The 15,651-nt window shown below is 58.4% G+C and overlaps 2 protein-coding genes across 2 annotated transcripts; one reads left to right on the top strand and one right to left on the bottom strand.

The window, feature by feature from the left end:
- Positions 1 to 2,391: 2,391 nt before the first annotated feature.
- Positions 2,392 to 4,669, bottom strand: LOC103610309 (prominin-2-like; the record flags this gene model as incomplete). The annotated part of the gene is made up of 7 exons (XM_008594501.1): positions 4,649 to 4,669; positions 4,322 to 4,414; positions 4,133 to 4,179; positions 3,767 to 3,854; positions 3,519 to 3,587; positions 2,669 to 2,758; positions 2,392 to 2,451 (listed from the first exon to the last, which is right to left on the bottom strand). Coding segments are annotated over exons 1-7 (468 nt in total), but the record flags the coding sequence as incomplete, so codon positions are not given.
- Positions 4,670 to 4,706: 37 nt separating this feature from the next.
- On the top strand, positions 4,707 to 14,640 carry LOC103610308 (tyrosine-protein kinase ZAP-70-like). The gene is given in 16 exon segments (XM_008594500.1): positions 4,707 to 4,716; positions 4,803 to 4,979; positions 4,982 to 5,144; positions 6,614 to 6,752; positions 6,851 to 6,938; positions 7,482 to 7,563; positions 7,757 to 7,895; positions 7,994 to 8,081; positions 8,157 to 8,211; positions 8,430 to 8,473; positions 9,382 to 9,574; positions 10,095 to 10,301; positions 12,606 to 12,798; positions 12,890 to 13,030; positions 13,117 to 13,229; positions 14,517 to 14,640. Coding segments are annotated over 16 exon segments (1,956 nt in total).
- Positions 14,641 to 15,651: the final 1,011 nt, after the last annotated feature.

Raw genomic sequence — 15,651 nt, 5'->3', positions numbered from 1 at the left:
TGATGGCATAGATTATAGCTCCCATCAGCCGAGCGTTTGTTCTCTGCCAGGCCCCTGCCAAGGACTTCCCATGCTTTGTCACAACCTATAGCAGGCTATGACTATTCCCCCCCTCTTATAAATGAAGAAGCTGAGGTTTAGGGAACCCACGTAACACGTTCAAGGTGCCCCAGCTAACAAGCGTCAGAGCCAGGCTGTGAATCCGGGTCTGCCTGCTCCTGGCGGCATGCTCCCAGACGGGCCCCACTCGGCATCTGCTGGCTGCTGGAAAATCCCTGCGATGCCTGGAGTCAGAGGAGGCCTTGGAATTCTCTCCAAAAAACACTCATTAAAACCAACTGTGTACAGGGCCCCAGGCTGGGAGACCAGGTATAAAGGACCCAAGGCCAAGGCTTAGGGAAGTGAGAAGACTTGAACGGATCTGAGGTCTCTCTTCCCTTCCTCTCCTTCATTTCCAGAACTCAGGGTCCAGTATGCAGGGAATGACACAGAGATAGGCTAGGGAGGACCCTAGGCCACATGCACAGGATAGAAAGAATAGTGCAAAATCCTGTTCTGGCCACCAGTTCCCTCCTGAGATAGCTGGGTAGGGGCCACTATGGCCCAGGTCCCAAGTCCTTCCCTTGGGAGCCAGTGGTCAGAGAGGAGCTGAGGGCCAGCACTGCCATTTCTAACCCGAGTACAGGCAGACAGGAAGGCTCAGCCTTCAGACAGGCCTTCCTCACCCCACCGGGGGCCAACAAATCCACGCTGGGGCTTGTGGAGGGTCCACGCCTTGGGGCAGTGAAGGGCTGGGGCCATGAGACACAGCCCGCAGGCAGCCCAGACATGGGCCATGGTGGCCTCTGCCTGCTTGGTGGCTTTCCCTGATTAGTTTGGTTGGGCAGGTGGGGCCCCAATCCTGTTCTGGCCCCCAGTTCCCTCCTGAGAAAGCTGGGTAGGGGCCCCTATGGCCCAGGTCCCAAGTCCTTCCCTTGGGAGCCAGTGATCAGAGAGGAGCTGAGGGCCAGCACTGCCATTTCTATCCCGAGGACAGGCAGACAGGAAGGCTCAGCCTTCAGACAGGCCTTCCTCACCCCACTGGGGGCCAACAAATCCACGCTGGGGCTTGTGGAGGGTCCACGCCTTGGGGCAGTGAAGGGCTGGGGCCATGAGACAGAGCCCGCAGGCAGCCCAGACATGGGCCATGGTGGCCTCTGCCTGCTTGGTGGCTTTCCCTAATTAGTTTGGTTGGGCAGGTGGGGTTCCTGGGGGCCAGCAAGGTAGCATTGGGGATGAGGTAAAGAGGAGACAAGGGGGAAAAGGACTTCCAGGGAGGAAGAAAGCAAAGGGCTGGGGAGGGTATAGGAGAGAAATTGTAGCCAGTCGGGGGCTGGATGAGGACGGGAGCAACGAGCTTGGAGAGGGGCAGAGGGAGGCGGGAACAGGGGCAGGGCAGATGGGGACAGAGCAGGGTTGGACAGGGCCTCTGTCCCACCCAAGGGAGAACAAGCTCTTCCTCCTGCTGATGGATCACAGCAGGAGGGTAAGGGCTGGACACCTAGAGGAACCTGTTGGCCCTGCAGCACAACAGAAGTATGGTTTGGAGAAGGAATGAAGGGTGGGTGGGGCATGAGTGGAAAGGGGGTGAGAAGGGAATGGGCAAGATGGGGCCAGGTAAGATGAAGTCAGGGGACGATCCAGTCCTGGACGCCAGCCTGGCTCTGAGGCAAGAGCTACAGAAATCCTCAGGCTGAGTCGGGGGAGGACAGACAGCCCCAGGGTTCACCTTGCCCTGTTAGGGATTCAAAACAAAGCAGGTGAGGCGGAGGGAGGAGAGAGCTGGGCTCCACCTGCCAGTGCCACTGCTGGACGGGCTGCTCCTAGAACCCAGACCTCGCCAGGTCCCCTCAAACCTGCCTGCCCTCCTGGGCCCTGAAAACCCCCAATCCCAGCCCTTTCCCTCCCCACCCCCTCAATCTCCCAGCACTGAGGAATTACGAAGGTGGGAAACTCACCCACTGGACCCTACAGCTTCACGGAGGTGACCCGGGGGATGTGGAAGAGCTGAGTCTCCTCAGAGCCGCTGGAGCTGCAACATCACAGGACAAAAGCCAGTGAGCCCACGGCACAGACTCTCAGCCCCAACACAGGAACAAACCCGGAGCCCTGATGCTCCCACCTCAGAAGCCCCCCAGGGGACAGGGATGTTCTGCAGCAAGAAGGACTGGGGCAGACATGTGGGAGAGCTTCCTGGCCCTGGAGCTCCTCAGAGTGTGCGGCTCTTCAGGGCGAGGCCCTGAGCCTCCTCTGCCTGGAGGAGGGGCTGTGGCAGGGGGCCGGGCCCGGTGGCTGGAAGGACACCTCCCCAGGCCCCGATGCTCCCCGCAGCCCTGGCAGTACCTCACCTGAGGCGTTTCCGGATGGGATCAGGAAGAAGGTGCACCAGCCCAGGCAGAACCAGAAGGCGTTCTAAAAGCGGGGTGTGAGGTCAGCTTCCCCCCCGCTCTGCACCCTCCACCCCACCACCGACTCAGCGAGGGCCACAGGAGGCGTTGGCTGCTGCAGCTGAGGGAAGGCCTGGGGTGCGGGGCTGGGGCAGGGGCCGTGCTTCGCCTCACACCTGCTCACTCTACCCCTCCCATGCGGCCTCCATGTCCCTGAGCCCTGATGAGCAGGGGGCACTCACCCAGGGGTCAGCCATCATGTCACACAGGATCACACGGCCATTGTCCAGGGCTCCAGAGAGGGGCTGGCAGGTGGCGATGCGCTCAGTCACCTGTGGTGCCAATGTGAGGCAGGCACATGTGGAGAAGCCCAGGCCTGCAGGGTACACCCCGTATTCAGAGAGACAGGCTTACAGGGACACAGCTGGGGCCACCACGCACTTTTACTCAGACACAGGGATACGGGCCCACAGAAATGGGGACTCCCTTGCACAGGCCCCTTACTCAGCTCCTTTTCTCCTATTCACCAGCCTGTATCAAGGCCCTACTGTGTACCCAGTGCTGCGCTTTAAGTCACACTACCACTGAGCAGCAACATGTGTGCATATATGAACACACGTGTGCACACACATGCATGTCTGCACACACACCTGTTCACACACTCACACACGCACAGACACTCGTTGTTAAACTGGACCCCTGCCGGCCTGGTGCAGTTGCCCAGAGAGCTGGCAGAGGCTGTGGCCAGCAAGGGAGGTGGGCTCGGAGGGCTGGCCTTAGACAAGCTGGGTGAGGGGATGGCCCAAAAAGGGCATGGGGGCAAGAGGTGGACGGCGTGTTCTAGGGAACTACGGCCACCGCAGCTCACATTCAGGCCTCAGAGAAGGGTTGCGACAGAGGTGGGGCAGGCAGAGCCCAGCCACAGAACAGGGATATGGTTGCCAGGCGTGGGAGTCTGGGTTCAATCCTGAAGGCCTGGGGAACCCACAAGGAGCTCTTGGGGATGAGGAACGGGCAGAACATGTGAAGAGCTGGTCCACTGGGGTAACCGGCAGTTGCTCTGAGGCCAGGCAGGTCTGGGTCCCCACTCACCTCCTCTCTCACCCAGGCCACGTACTGGGAGAAGTAGCCCATCTCCCGGCTCAGGACACACTCGCTTACCTGCAGGAGAGAGAGGAGCCTCGGCTGGCACGGGCCCCAGGAGCCTGCAGCCTCCTCCGCCCCCACCCCACCCTCCATGCCAGGCAGCAACAGGACAGGCCAAGCTTCCCTGGGAGCCACGATGAGGGGACAGGGCTGAAGGGGAAGCCTGAGGCGGAAGCCCCCCTTCTGCCACTCACATTCCTCACGATGCGGGTGGCCCAGGCAGGCAGCTCTCCTTTTAGGTGAGTGATATTGCCCAGGACGCCTGAGGTCTCCAGCTGGAGAAGAGGCCTCAGCTCAGTGCCCTGCTCACGCGTTCACTCATCCATTCATTCATTCACCACATAACACACAACACACTCCTCCTGGCGGGGAAGGGGGTCAGCCCTGAGGACACAGAGGCCAAAGATGGGTCCCCAAGGATCTGTCCACCCACACCCATCTCCTTCCCACCTCCACCCCCAACCTCCAGCAGGTCCCAAGCCAGGTGGGTCCCCCTTCCTTTCTCCCTCTGCTGCCACTTGCTCCACCCTCCCCTCCCCACCCCCAGAAGCCAATGGAGCTTTGGGGCAGAGGACATCAGGGCCCTGACACTGAGGTTGAGCTTCGCCTGTGGAGAAGAGATCGGGGCTGGTTAGGGGAAGGGGTTGGGGGGGAGGGGACAGCTTCCAGGCGCCGGCCTCCTCTTTTGCAGCCCCTTCTCCACCTCTCCTCTACCTCAAGCCCTAGGCTCCCTGCTCCCCCAAACTTACCACGAGGTCCTGCTGGGACATGACCTTCTCTTGATAGAGGTTTCTGAGTCCTTGGGCCTCCTCCTGCAGTTGCTGCCCCAGCACAGAACTGCCCTGAGGGGAGACAGATCAGAATGTCTCCCTGCCCGGCACAGTACAGCCTCTCCAGCCCATCCTGTGCACAGCCTGTCAACCCGATGTATCGAGGGGAGGTAGAAAGTGCTGCGCTCAGAAGCAGAAAACTGAGGCTTCCTTAAGCTCCAGGGCCTGACCTTGTTTTTGTGGACTTAAGTCCGAGTTCTAGGTCCATCCCTAGTTCACTGGGTACCCCTAAATCTGCTACAGAACCTCTCTGAGCCACAGTGACATCTGCCCAAACTGAGGAATGCTCCTTGATCTACCCACCATGAGGGGCTGTTATGGGTTTATGAATATTCATAAATACAAAATGCTATTTTTTTTCCCCTGGAGGGCAACTTTCAAGATATCTGATTCATTGCAGTGTCTCCACAGTACCTGTCGAGGGTGCACGACGACCACTTCCCCGTCGAGCGCCAGCTCAACGGCACCTACGCCATCACCGGCGGGAAGGCACACTGTGGCCCCGCCAAGCTCTGCGAGTTCCACTCGCGCGACCCCGACGGGCTGCCGTGCAACCTGCGCAAGCCGTGCAACCGGCCGGCCTGGAGCCGCAGCCCGGGGTCTTCGACGGCCTGCGCGACGCCATGGTGCGCGACTACGTGCGCCAGACGTGGAAGCTGGAGGTGAGGGCGGCCGACGGGGATGGTGGGCTGCCGTGTCCTGCAGCTGCAAGCTGGGGATGCGCTCGGGGCCGGGCTGGAAGGTGCTATTGACAAATTTCCAGCAGAGGGCAGTCAAGGGACCCTTTCAATTAAATGTCAGTCCTTTGTGATGACAAGGTGACCTGTTCTGATTTGCACAAAGGTGCCCTGTGAGCTAGTCATAGAGTTGTGTTACCTGTGTAGGTCTTTGTGTGGAAATGGCTTTCTCTCCCCAGGAGAATGTTTCTTTTATTTATTTATTTATTTTTAAATTTTTATTGAATCAAAATTGATTATACAAATTTTGGGGGTTCAACATTGAGATATGTTGATCAAATCAATATTACTAGCGTACATATTGTTACGAATCGTAATTATTATTTATGCCTTTTGTCCAATCCCGCCCCATCCCCCTTCCTCTCCCCCTGCCCCCTCTAATCACCCTAGATTTCTTCTCACCCTGTGAAAGAATAATGGTTACTCTGTTGATCTGCTGCCCAAATGATCTGTCCAATGCTGAGAGGTGTGATCAGGTCCCCCGATACTCTCATAGAGCAGACGCCTCTTCTGTCACTCTGAAATGGGCTCTGTGGAGACAGACGTCCTCCTTCTTTCTTTATCTCTGCTGGTGACTCTCCTTGTGTGAGACTGTGGAGTGTCACTCTGCTGGTGACACTCCAGTGGCTGGCGGACAATCTGCGTTGTGGTTCTGGCATCTAGCCACCTTCACGGCAGCCATGGTTATCATGGTGGCTGTGGTGGGCCACCCACATGGAGAAGATGTTTTTGGCATGCTCCTTGGCGCTGGCGGTGTGCCTGGTTGTAGAGAATGTCCGATCCCCAGCTCCATACCCCAGGTCCCGGAGTGGGTCCTGAGGTGCTGGCACAGTGTGCCTGGTTGTGGGAGGGATGTCCAGTCCCCTTCTCCATGCCCTGGGTCCCTGGGTGGGCCCCAAGGCACTGATGTGGTGAGCCTGGTTGAGGGAGGGGGGTGTTAAGAGAATGTTTCTAAGTCTACCTGTTGAAGGCTGTGTGTCCCCTTGTGAGGGGCTCTGTGTCTGCTATTGATGGCTGAGTGTATCCCCTGATGGCTGAGTGCACCTGTGGATGGCAAGTGTCTGGCCATAGGTGGCCAACTATTCAGCTGTGGAGGGCCAGGTGTCCCCCTGTGGGTGGATGTACACCCCACCTCCATGGCCAAGCATCCAGCCACGGGTGGTTGACTGCCTGGCCATGCAGGGCTGAGTGTCCACACGGGTGGTCCTGTGACTTGCTGCGTATCTGCCCTTGAATGACTGTGTGTTCCCCTGTGAACATGGCCATTCCCTTCTCTCTTTTCCTCCCTCTGTGGCCTGTTACTAGCCGGTCTGGAGATTGAGCTGAATCTGGCCTCAACTTCCCCAGTCCCTGGCATCTCTCCATGAGGCTCTGGCGAGTGCAGTCCATAGCATGTGTGGTGGGGGGTGCACTGAGCACAGTAGGAGGGCACCCAGGTGGCTGTAGGGGTGACATTTCCTTCCTGCCTCCCCAGGCTGAGGCCCCGGAAGGAGCAGGGCACGTATGCACTGTCCCTGATCTACGGGAAAACCGTGAACCACTACCTCATCAGCCAGGACAAGGCGGGCAAATACTGCATTCCCGAGGGTGCCAAGTTTGACACACTCTGGCAGGTAGGCTGCCCACACACCTCATTCTGGGGGCAGCGCTGTGATGGACGCCCAGGCTCCGGGGAGGAGAGGAGGCCCTGCCCTGACTCCCCTCTCTGCAGCTGGTGGAGTATCTGAAGCTCAAGGCCGATGGGCTCATCTACTGCCTGAAGGAGGCCTGCCCCAACACCAGTGCCAGCACTGTCTCGGGTGAGTGGCCGCAGGCTGGGCTGGGGGGCAGGAGCCCCATCCCCCACCCCCTCACTGTCCCTTCTGCTCCCCCAGGGGCCGCTGCTTCCACACTCCCACCCACCCCTCCACGTTCACCCACGTGAGTCACTGGCATCTCAGAGCTGGGGACCCAGGCATGGAGCTGGGTGGGTGGGCTCCTGGGGAGGCTGGGATGGAGGAAGGGGTCCCTGTGGAGGGGAAGAGGGTCTTCCTCAGCACTGACTCTGGGGAGTCCTGAGTGGATATGGGTCTCATGAGAGGGGCTGGGTGCCCCCAGCTCAGGCGCTGCTGACCATTGCTGACCCTGTGACCTATAGACTCGGAGACGGATCGACACCCTCAACTCAGATGGATACACCCCTGAACCAGGTGAGCCGGCAGAGATGGAGGTGTGTGTGGGCTCAGGCCGAGAGCAAGGTCTCTGGCTGGGCTGTGCGGTTTGGCAGGGAGGGTGTGGGCCAGGCCCAGCCTACAGCGGTTGCATTGGTTTACCCTGTGCTCACGCCATGGCCACACCATCAGGCCTGTCTGTGTGCATGTCCATCCTGCTGCACTCAGGGGACTGCTCCCAGCCACATCGGGGGCTCCCCGTGCACAGGCACAGGTTTGCTGAGTGTCTACTGTGTGTCAGTCACATTCCAAGGTCACCATGTGCATGAGCTCACTGAAACCTCCCGATACACCATATGCAGTAGTTATGGTCATTATTTTCATTTTGCAGAGGAGAAAGGGCACTGAGCACAGTAGGAGGGCACCCAGGTGGCTGTAGGGGTGACATTTCCTTTCTGCCTCCCCAGGCTGAGGCCCCGGAAGGAGCAGGGCACGTATGCACTGTCCCTGATCTACGGGAAAACCGTGAACCACTACCTCATCAGCCAGGACAAGGCGGGCAAATACTGCATTCCCGAGGGCACCAAGTTTGACACACTCTGGCAGGTAGGCTGCCCACACACCTCATTCTGGGGGCAGCGCTGTGATGGACGCCCAGGCTCCGGGGAGGAGAGGAGGCCCTGCCCTGACTCCCCTCTCTGCAGCTGGTGGAGTATCTGAAGCTCAAGGCCGATGGGCTCATCTACTGCCTGAAGGAGGCCTGCCCTAACACAAGCACCAGTGCTGCTTTGGGTGAGTGGCCGCAGGCTGGGCTGAGGGGCAGGAGCCCCATCCCCCACCCTCTCACTGTCCCTTCTGCTCCCCCAGGGGCCGCTGCTCCCACACTCCCAGCCCACCCCTCCACGTTCACCCACATGAGTCAGTGGCATTTCAGAGCTGGGGACCCAGGCATGGAGCTGGGTGGGTGGGCTCCTGGGGGAGGCTGGGATGGAGGAAGGGGTCCCTGTGGAGGGGAAGAGGGTCTTCCTCAGCACTGACTCTGGGGAGTCCTGAGTGGATATGGGTCTCATGAGAGGGGCTGGGTGCCCCCAGCTCGGGCGCTGCTGACCATTGCTGACCCTGTGACCTATAGACTCGGAGACGGATCGACACCCTCAACTCAGATGGATACACCCCTGAACCAGGTGAGCCGGCAGAGATGGAGGTGTGTGTGGGCTCAGGCCAAGAGCAGGGTCCCTGGCTGGGCTGTGCGGTTTGGCAGGGAGGGTGTGGGCCAGGCCCAGCCTACAGCGGTTGCATTGGTTTACCCTGTGCTCACGCCATGGCCACACCATCAGGCCTGCCTGTGTGCATGTCCATCCTGCTGCACTCAGGGGACTGCTCCCAGCCACATCGGGGGCTCCCCGTGCACAGGCACAGGTTTGCTGAGTGTCTACTGTGTGTCAGTCACATTCCAAGGTCACCATGTGCATGAGCTCACTGAATCCTCCTAATACACCATATGAAGTAGTTATGGTCATTATTTTCATTTTGCAGAGGAGAAAGGGAGAGCAGGGAACTTTGTAAGGTCCTGCAGCTAGGCAGTGGCAGAGCGGGATTTGAACCCAGATGGACATGTTCCTAAAGCTGCAGGTGCTCATGTGTTTCACATGTAGATGCAGACCTGTCCACATGTGTGCACAGAGAAGAACACACATGGTTACACGTGCACCCACATGCTCACCTTTGGAGGCCTCCTAAACATGGCTGTGTGGTGCACATGTAGACATAGGCAGGCCTGGACACGGGTGTACACATGTGAATGCTCACACTTCCATGCTCCAGCTGGCTCACTAATGGTGACACATGCACACAGATTCACACTCTTCTACAGTCCACTTGTACATGGCTTCACAGGCACCCACAGCTATGACCGGGAATGCATGCACGTGAACATACATGTGCACCCTCGTGCCTGTGCATGCTCTGGGGGCACACCTTTGTCTGGGGTACTTGCCCTGTGGGAGCTGAGACTGTCCTGCCCTTCCCCCTCCCCCCCGCCTGCCCTCTCCCTGCTCCTGACCTAGGAGTGCGCGGCTGTGTGTGTGCCCAGCACATCTAGAATCCCCAGACAAGCTGCAGGCGATGCCCATGGACACAAGCATGTACGAGAGCCCCTACAGTGACCCTGAGGAGCTCAAGGACAAGAAGCTCTTCCTGAAGCATGAGAACCTCCTCATAGCTGACATTGAACTTGGCTGTGGCAACTTTGGCTCAGTGCGCCAGGGTGTCTACCGCATGCGCAAGTATGACCGTGTGCTGTGGTGGGGACACCATTATGTGGGGGTTTGGGGGATGGGAGCTGGAAGGTCTGTCTGTTTCACATCAGTTTGCCTGGGAAACAGAGTCTAGGACAGGACATTGCCTGCTGGAGGATTACCTGAGAGAGCTTGGGGACACCTGAGAGGGAGGGAGAGACGTGGGCCTGGGCCAAGGGGAGGTTGGGCTCAGCTGCAGTTGTCCATCCCAAGGGGGCCACAGATGGGCCATTTGTCCCCTGCATGGACTGGTCATTGGATACAGGCTGCTCCTGGGGAGGGCATAACTTTGGGTGAGACAGGCAGTTCCAGGCAAGGGACTCGGCTGTGAGCTGTCCTCAGCGGACACTCCCGGCAGCTGGAGGACTGAGTGCCTTGGCCCTGATGTGGGTGGCAAGCCCCAGTGCCCACCACACAGGGCAGGGGAGAAGAGAGACGGGGGTGGGAATGGGCACCCCAGTAGCCCGCACTGCTCCCCCACCCACCCACATGCCGTGCACTGGGGCAGGAAGCAGATCATGGTGGCCATCAAGGTTCTGAAGCACAGCACAGAGAAGGCGGACAAAGACGAGATGATGCGGGAGGCGCAGATCACGCACCAGCTGGACAACCCCTACCTCGTGTGGCTCATCGGTGTCTGCCAGGCAGAAGCCCTCATGCTCGTCATGGAGATGGCGGGTGGCGGACCCCTGCACAAGTTCCTGGTTGGAAAGAAGTGAGCTCCTGGGCACCGGGCCATCGGGACTGGGGGGGCCAGAGGGCTGGGGGCTTGCCCTGTCCACCCAGTGGAGCGTCCAGGGCAGGGCGGACACACTTGCACTCACATGGGGAACGTGCGTTCCCGCGTTCCCGTGTGCACACATCCGTGAGTGCACACACTCATTGTCCCACACCCCGACATCCACACCTGCACCTGCAAGGCAGAGCTGCGCACCCTGAGTCTCCCCTGGGTACCACAGCAACGGTATCTACCTCAAGGGGCTCTTGAGGATCAAACGAGTTGATACTGATCAAGTGCATCTGGCAGGGCTAGTAAGAGCTTTAGAAGGATTAGCTCTGTCACTGCGACCCAGACTCTGTGGGCCCAATTCGTGACCCGTGGGAGATGGCCGATAGTCGATTGTCTGTGACCTAAAGCAGGTGCAGCACACTGCAGCCCACGGCTTGTTTTTTTTTGTGTGTGTGTGTCCGGCAACGGATCGCAACCCTCAGTGTCGTGCCCGTACTGGACCGGGACCGGCAACGGGATTGGCAACAGGATCGCAACCCTCGGCGTTGCTCCCGCACCTCGCTCAGCCAGTGAGCGGGAACCGGTCTGTATGTGGGATCCGAACCCTCGGCGGGAGCGCCACTGCTCTCCCAAGCGGCGCACTGTAGCAGTGCACCACCAGGCGGGCCCAGCCCCACGGCTTGTTTTTGTAACATGTTATTTTTCATTTTTTAAAAGTTAAAAGAAAAGAAAAACAAGAATATGTGGCAGAGACCACATGTGGCCTGGAAAGGCTGAAATATTTATCTTCAGCCCTTTACTGAGAAATGTTGCCATTTCATGTGCCTCATGCCCCACACTCTTAGCCTCACAGACACGAGTTCTTACGCCCCCAGTGCACATTTTCGCCGACCCATGCTCTCACTGGTGCACATGCCTTCACAGCATGTCCCTGGCTCATGCATTCAGTCACTTGGTTGTTATTTATCGGGCAGTTTCTCGGTGACAGGAACTGTGACAAGCACTTGGGATTCATGAGCAAATAAAAGAGGCAAAGACCCTGCCCTGTGTTCTGGTTGGAGAGGAGAGGCCATAGGAATAGTCATGATTAAGTGTAAAGTGTGTTGGAGGCTGAGTGCTGTGGAAGAACGAGAGGGACAGGTTGGGGGCTGGGAGTGTCAGGGTACGAGGTACAGTGAGAAGGTGAGGTTTGAGCAAACCGAAGGAGGCAGCCAAGCACAGATCTGGGAGAAGAGCCTTCCAGGCAGAGGGCACGGACCGTGCAAAAGCCCTGAGGTGGGCCGGTGCTTGGTGCAGTGGAGAAATGGTGGGAGGGAGCTTATGTGGGCTGGGAGGTCATCGGGCAGATGGTGCAGGGCCTGTGGGCTGTGAAGATGGCTTGGGCTTGTAGCCTGAGTGAGGCAGGAGCCCTGGGAGGTTGTGAGCAGGGGTGGGGAAGAGGGGAAGGATCTGACTCAGATGGGGGGAGGACGAGACTGGAAGGCAGTGTACAGCCACAGCACCCTGAACGCGCCTGATCTCCCCTGATCTGCAGCTAAGTGGGGTCGACTCTGGTTAGGACTTGGATGGGAGACTGCCTGGGAATACTGGGTGCTGTAGGCTTTAAAAAACAAAAAGACTGGGAAGCAGCCAGGAGGGAGCCCCAAGGCCTGGGTGGAGCCCCCTGTCCTGGTCCAGGCAAGTGTTGATGGGGCTGGATCAGGGTGGCAGAAGCAGAGGTGGGAAAAGTGGGGTTCTGGAGAGATTCTGCGGGCAGAGCTGCCAGGGTCTGCTGACGGATCAGATGTGAGAGAGGGGAGGGGAGGGCATGCCACAGAAGGACGGAGCTGCTGGGGGGACAGGGGGCAGGAGCCGGTGTGTGGGCGTGTGTGCCTGTGAATGATCAGGGGGGCAGCTTTGGCTGTATTATCCCTAAGAAGTCCGTGAGACCCCCGAGGGCACATCGAGGGTGCAGGCAGAGGTATGGGTTGGAATCGTAGCACACGGGTGATACTTAAGGCCTGGAGACTGGACGAGGGGTTTTGCCTGTCTTGTTCACAGTTGCAGCCTCATGCCTGGCACACGGGAAGCGTCTGTGGAACACATGGGAATCTGGCCCACGCTCAGCTGGGTCAGAAAGGGAGTTTTACCTGTTTTGTTCACAGTTGCAGCCTCATGCCTGGCACACAGGAAGCGTCTGTGGAATACATGGGAATCTGGCCCACGCTCAGCTGGGTCAGAAAGTGGGCTTTGTCCCCTGGGAACTTGGGCTTCTTCTCCCAGCTGACCCTGCCTTTCCCCCCACCCCAGGGAGGAGGTCCCCATCAGCAACGTGGCTGAGCTGCTGCACCACGTGTCCATGAGCATGAAGTACCTGGAGGAGAAGAACTTTGTGCACCGTGACCTGGTGGCCCGCAACGTCCTCCTGGTCACCCGGCACTATGCCAAGATCAGCAACTTTGGCCTCTCCAAGGCACTGGGTGCTGACGACAGCTACTACACCGTGAGCACCCACACCTGGGGTGCCCAGGTGGGTGGGTTTGGTGGGCAGAGGGTCCCCGAGCCCTCCCCTGGCAGCATCTCCCCTTCCCCAGGCCCGCTCAGCGGGGAAGTGGCCGCTCAAGTGGTACGTGCCCGAGTGCATCAACTTCCGCACGTTCTCCAGCCGCAGTGACATCTGGAGCTACGGGGTCACCATGTGGGAGGCCTTCTCCTATGGCCAGAAGCCCTACAAGGTAGGCTTGGGCAGAGGCGGGCAGGTGGCAGGTGGGGGTGAGGGTGACGGGGCCCTGGTTACTCACACGTGCCCTGGTTGGAGCAGTAAATGAAGGGTCCCGAGGTCATGGCCTTCACTGAGCAGGGCAGGCGGATGGAGTGCCCTCCAGAGTGTCCACCTGAAATGTACACACTCTTGAGCAACTGCTGGATCTACAAGTGAGTGCCAGGGAGGGGAGGGACCCAGCCAAACTGAGACCTGGGCCTGGGGCAGCAGGTTCTGTTGCCTGATCAGAGTCAACATAACTCTACCCATTGTCATCCCACCCAAAGACCCTCATCCAGTCCATGGCCTTTTCAACACTCAGTACCTTTACTCCCCCTAGATCTACACTCAGCTCTCTGAGAAACTGGCCTTACGGTGCTCCAGTGGGCCAGCACCCCAGCACTCTGCCTGTGGACACCCAGGGCTCCAGCATCTAAAACCTCAGCCCTTCACCAGCCAACACTCAAAACATGGATCCTGCGATACTCAGACAAAGTCCATGCTCTGTGACCCAACACACAGCACCAGTACTCAGGGCGTGGGATAATTCTCCAGTGTCTAATAACTCAGTCCTCCACCAACCAACACTCAACGCCTAATTACCCAGACAGGCCAGCACCTAGGAACCCAAGCACTCAATATACTTCAACCCCTTGCCTCTGTCTGTTTGAAGCCCAGCACGTGAACATCCCAACTCCTAACACCATCAATATCCCAACTTCCCATGAGACAACAGGCAACACACCCAAACAAGCTGTCACCCTACAGTGCAATGTGTGAACATTCCAACATTTACGACATTGACACCTAAATACTCAACCAGTCAAGCAAATAGACACCCTCGTTGGTCAGTCCATTCTGCTCCAACATGTATTAACTTGGCCTCCATCAGGAAACACCCAGTGCACCAACACCTCAATACTCCAAGAGGGCAGCATCTAACACCCCAACAGAATATATGGATATCCCATACATAGTATAACTAATACCCCAACTCCCCACTGGCCACACCCACCCACAATACTATCCTTCTGCTTGATTATGGGCCACGTAATTGCACCCATGTAAGCCTGAGCCTAGCACACTCATTCCCTGGCCCTCGGCACACACTCAGTAATTCAGCATTCAGTCGTCTGTCACCCCACAGCCAATGGTTGTCTCTCTGGCTCCCAGTGAACTCAGTTCCCTAAGTCCACACCAGTCAACACTGGATGTGTGGTTATCCCAACATATTGCATGTCAGCAGCTCCACCTCTCCTAGGTGGTACAGCAAGACCTGGATTCCAGTACTCTCACTCCCAGAACAACTCACCATATTCCATCACCCCAGCAGCCCCACTGACCTTTCTGAGCCCTGAAAGTCCACCACAACCGTGCCCCATGCATGCCCACCCTCAAGCCGAAGTTGGGTTCAAGGGTGTGGTCAGTGGCCTGGATCTGCAATCTCCCCCCCACCGTAGGTGGGAGGATCATCTGGACTTCCAGACCGTGGAGCAGTGCATGCGGACCTATTACTACAGCTTGGCGAGCAAGTCTGAGGAGCCCCCGGGGTGCAGGCAGGGGGCCGAGGTGGCATGTACCTGAGCTCCAGCCTGCCCAGGGCCTGCAACCCCCCACGTCCCCAGCCCCATCCCAGGACCTGCAGTCTGGCGGAGGTCTATGGTGGGAGGACATCTGAGGCCTCGGGCCCACTCCAGCCTCACGTTTCCTGCCTGGCCCCCTCCTCACTGGCTGGGGTTGTGCAGCCTGGTCCTGGGCTGATGTTGACTGGGGGGGCCCCTGAGGCAAGGGGCGTTACTTATAACCAGGACCCCCTTCCTCTGGACAGTCCCCAGATGGCAAGACTGGAATCATTGGAATAAACCCAGCTTCCCTGTTGTTTGAGCTCCTTCGTCTTTTTCAGGGCGAGGGTAGGAGGCAGGGGGAGGGGGTGTGGGTTATTGGAAGGAGCATAAATGCCTGAAAGGGGATTTTCTGGTGTGGGCCAAACCTAGAAGTGACCCCCTCCCCAGAAGTGGGGCTGGTTTTCCCACTCCTCTGCCCTAGGGGCATCTTGATGCAAGCGAGGAGCAGTGGCAGAGAGGGGAAACTGAGGTTGGGTGTGAGGGTCGAGGGGCTGCGGGCACTGCTGGGCCTCAGCTTCCCTGCTGCGTGGATTGCATGCTGCACGTTAGGATCACCTGGAGAGATTCTAACAAATGCTGGCCGCCCCTCCCCTTACTACCTTCCCCCAAGTGAAATCTGTGATGCAATTTGCAGTCTCTAGGTGATTCTATCACCCAGCCCCCTACTCAGCTTCTCCCACCTTCTTCCCTGGGCCCTGGCATCCCAAGTGCTGGCCAAGTTCTGCCCAGGAGGACGTCTCAGAGTCATGCTGCCTTAGTTTCCCCATGTGGGTAATTGGGGTGTTGGAGCGCAGAATCCAACAGGTGTGGTAAAATGGAGCCAGCACCCTGCACTTTTTCCCTCAGCAGCAATCGGCTCCATCCCCGATTTCCAGGCAATGCTCACTCTCCTGGCCAGAGTGATTAGCTCGGGGTGGGCATGTAACCTACTCAGAGCCAGTGAGAGGCAAGGAGATGTGCTGGGGCTTCT

The sequence above is a fragment of the Galeopterus variegatus genome, unplaced genomic scaffold, assembly GCF_000696425.1.
Source record: "Galeopterus variegatus unplaced genomic scaffold, G_variegatus-3.0.2 Scaffold10898, whole genome shotgun sequence".
Taxonomy (NCBI): domain Eukaryota; kingdom Metazoa; phylum Chordata; class Mammalia; order Dermoptera; family Cynocephalidae; genus Galeopterus; species Galeopterus variegatus.
The sequence above is the reverse complement of the archived record's forward strand: the minus strand, read 5'-3'. Positions and strand labels throughout refer to the sequence as shown.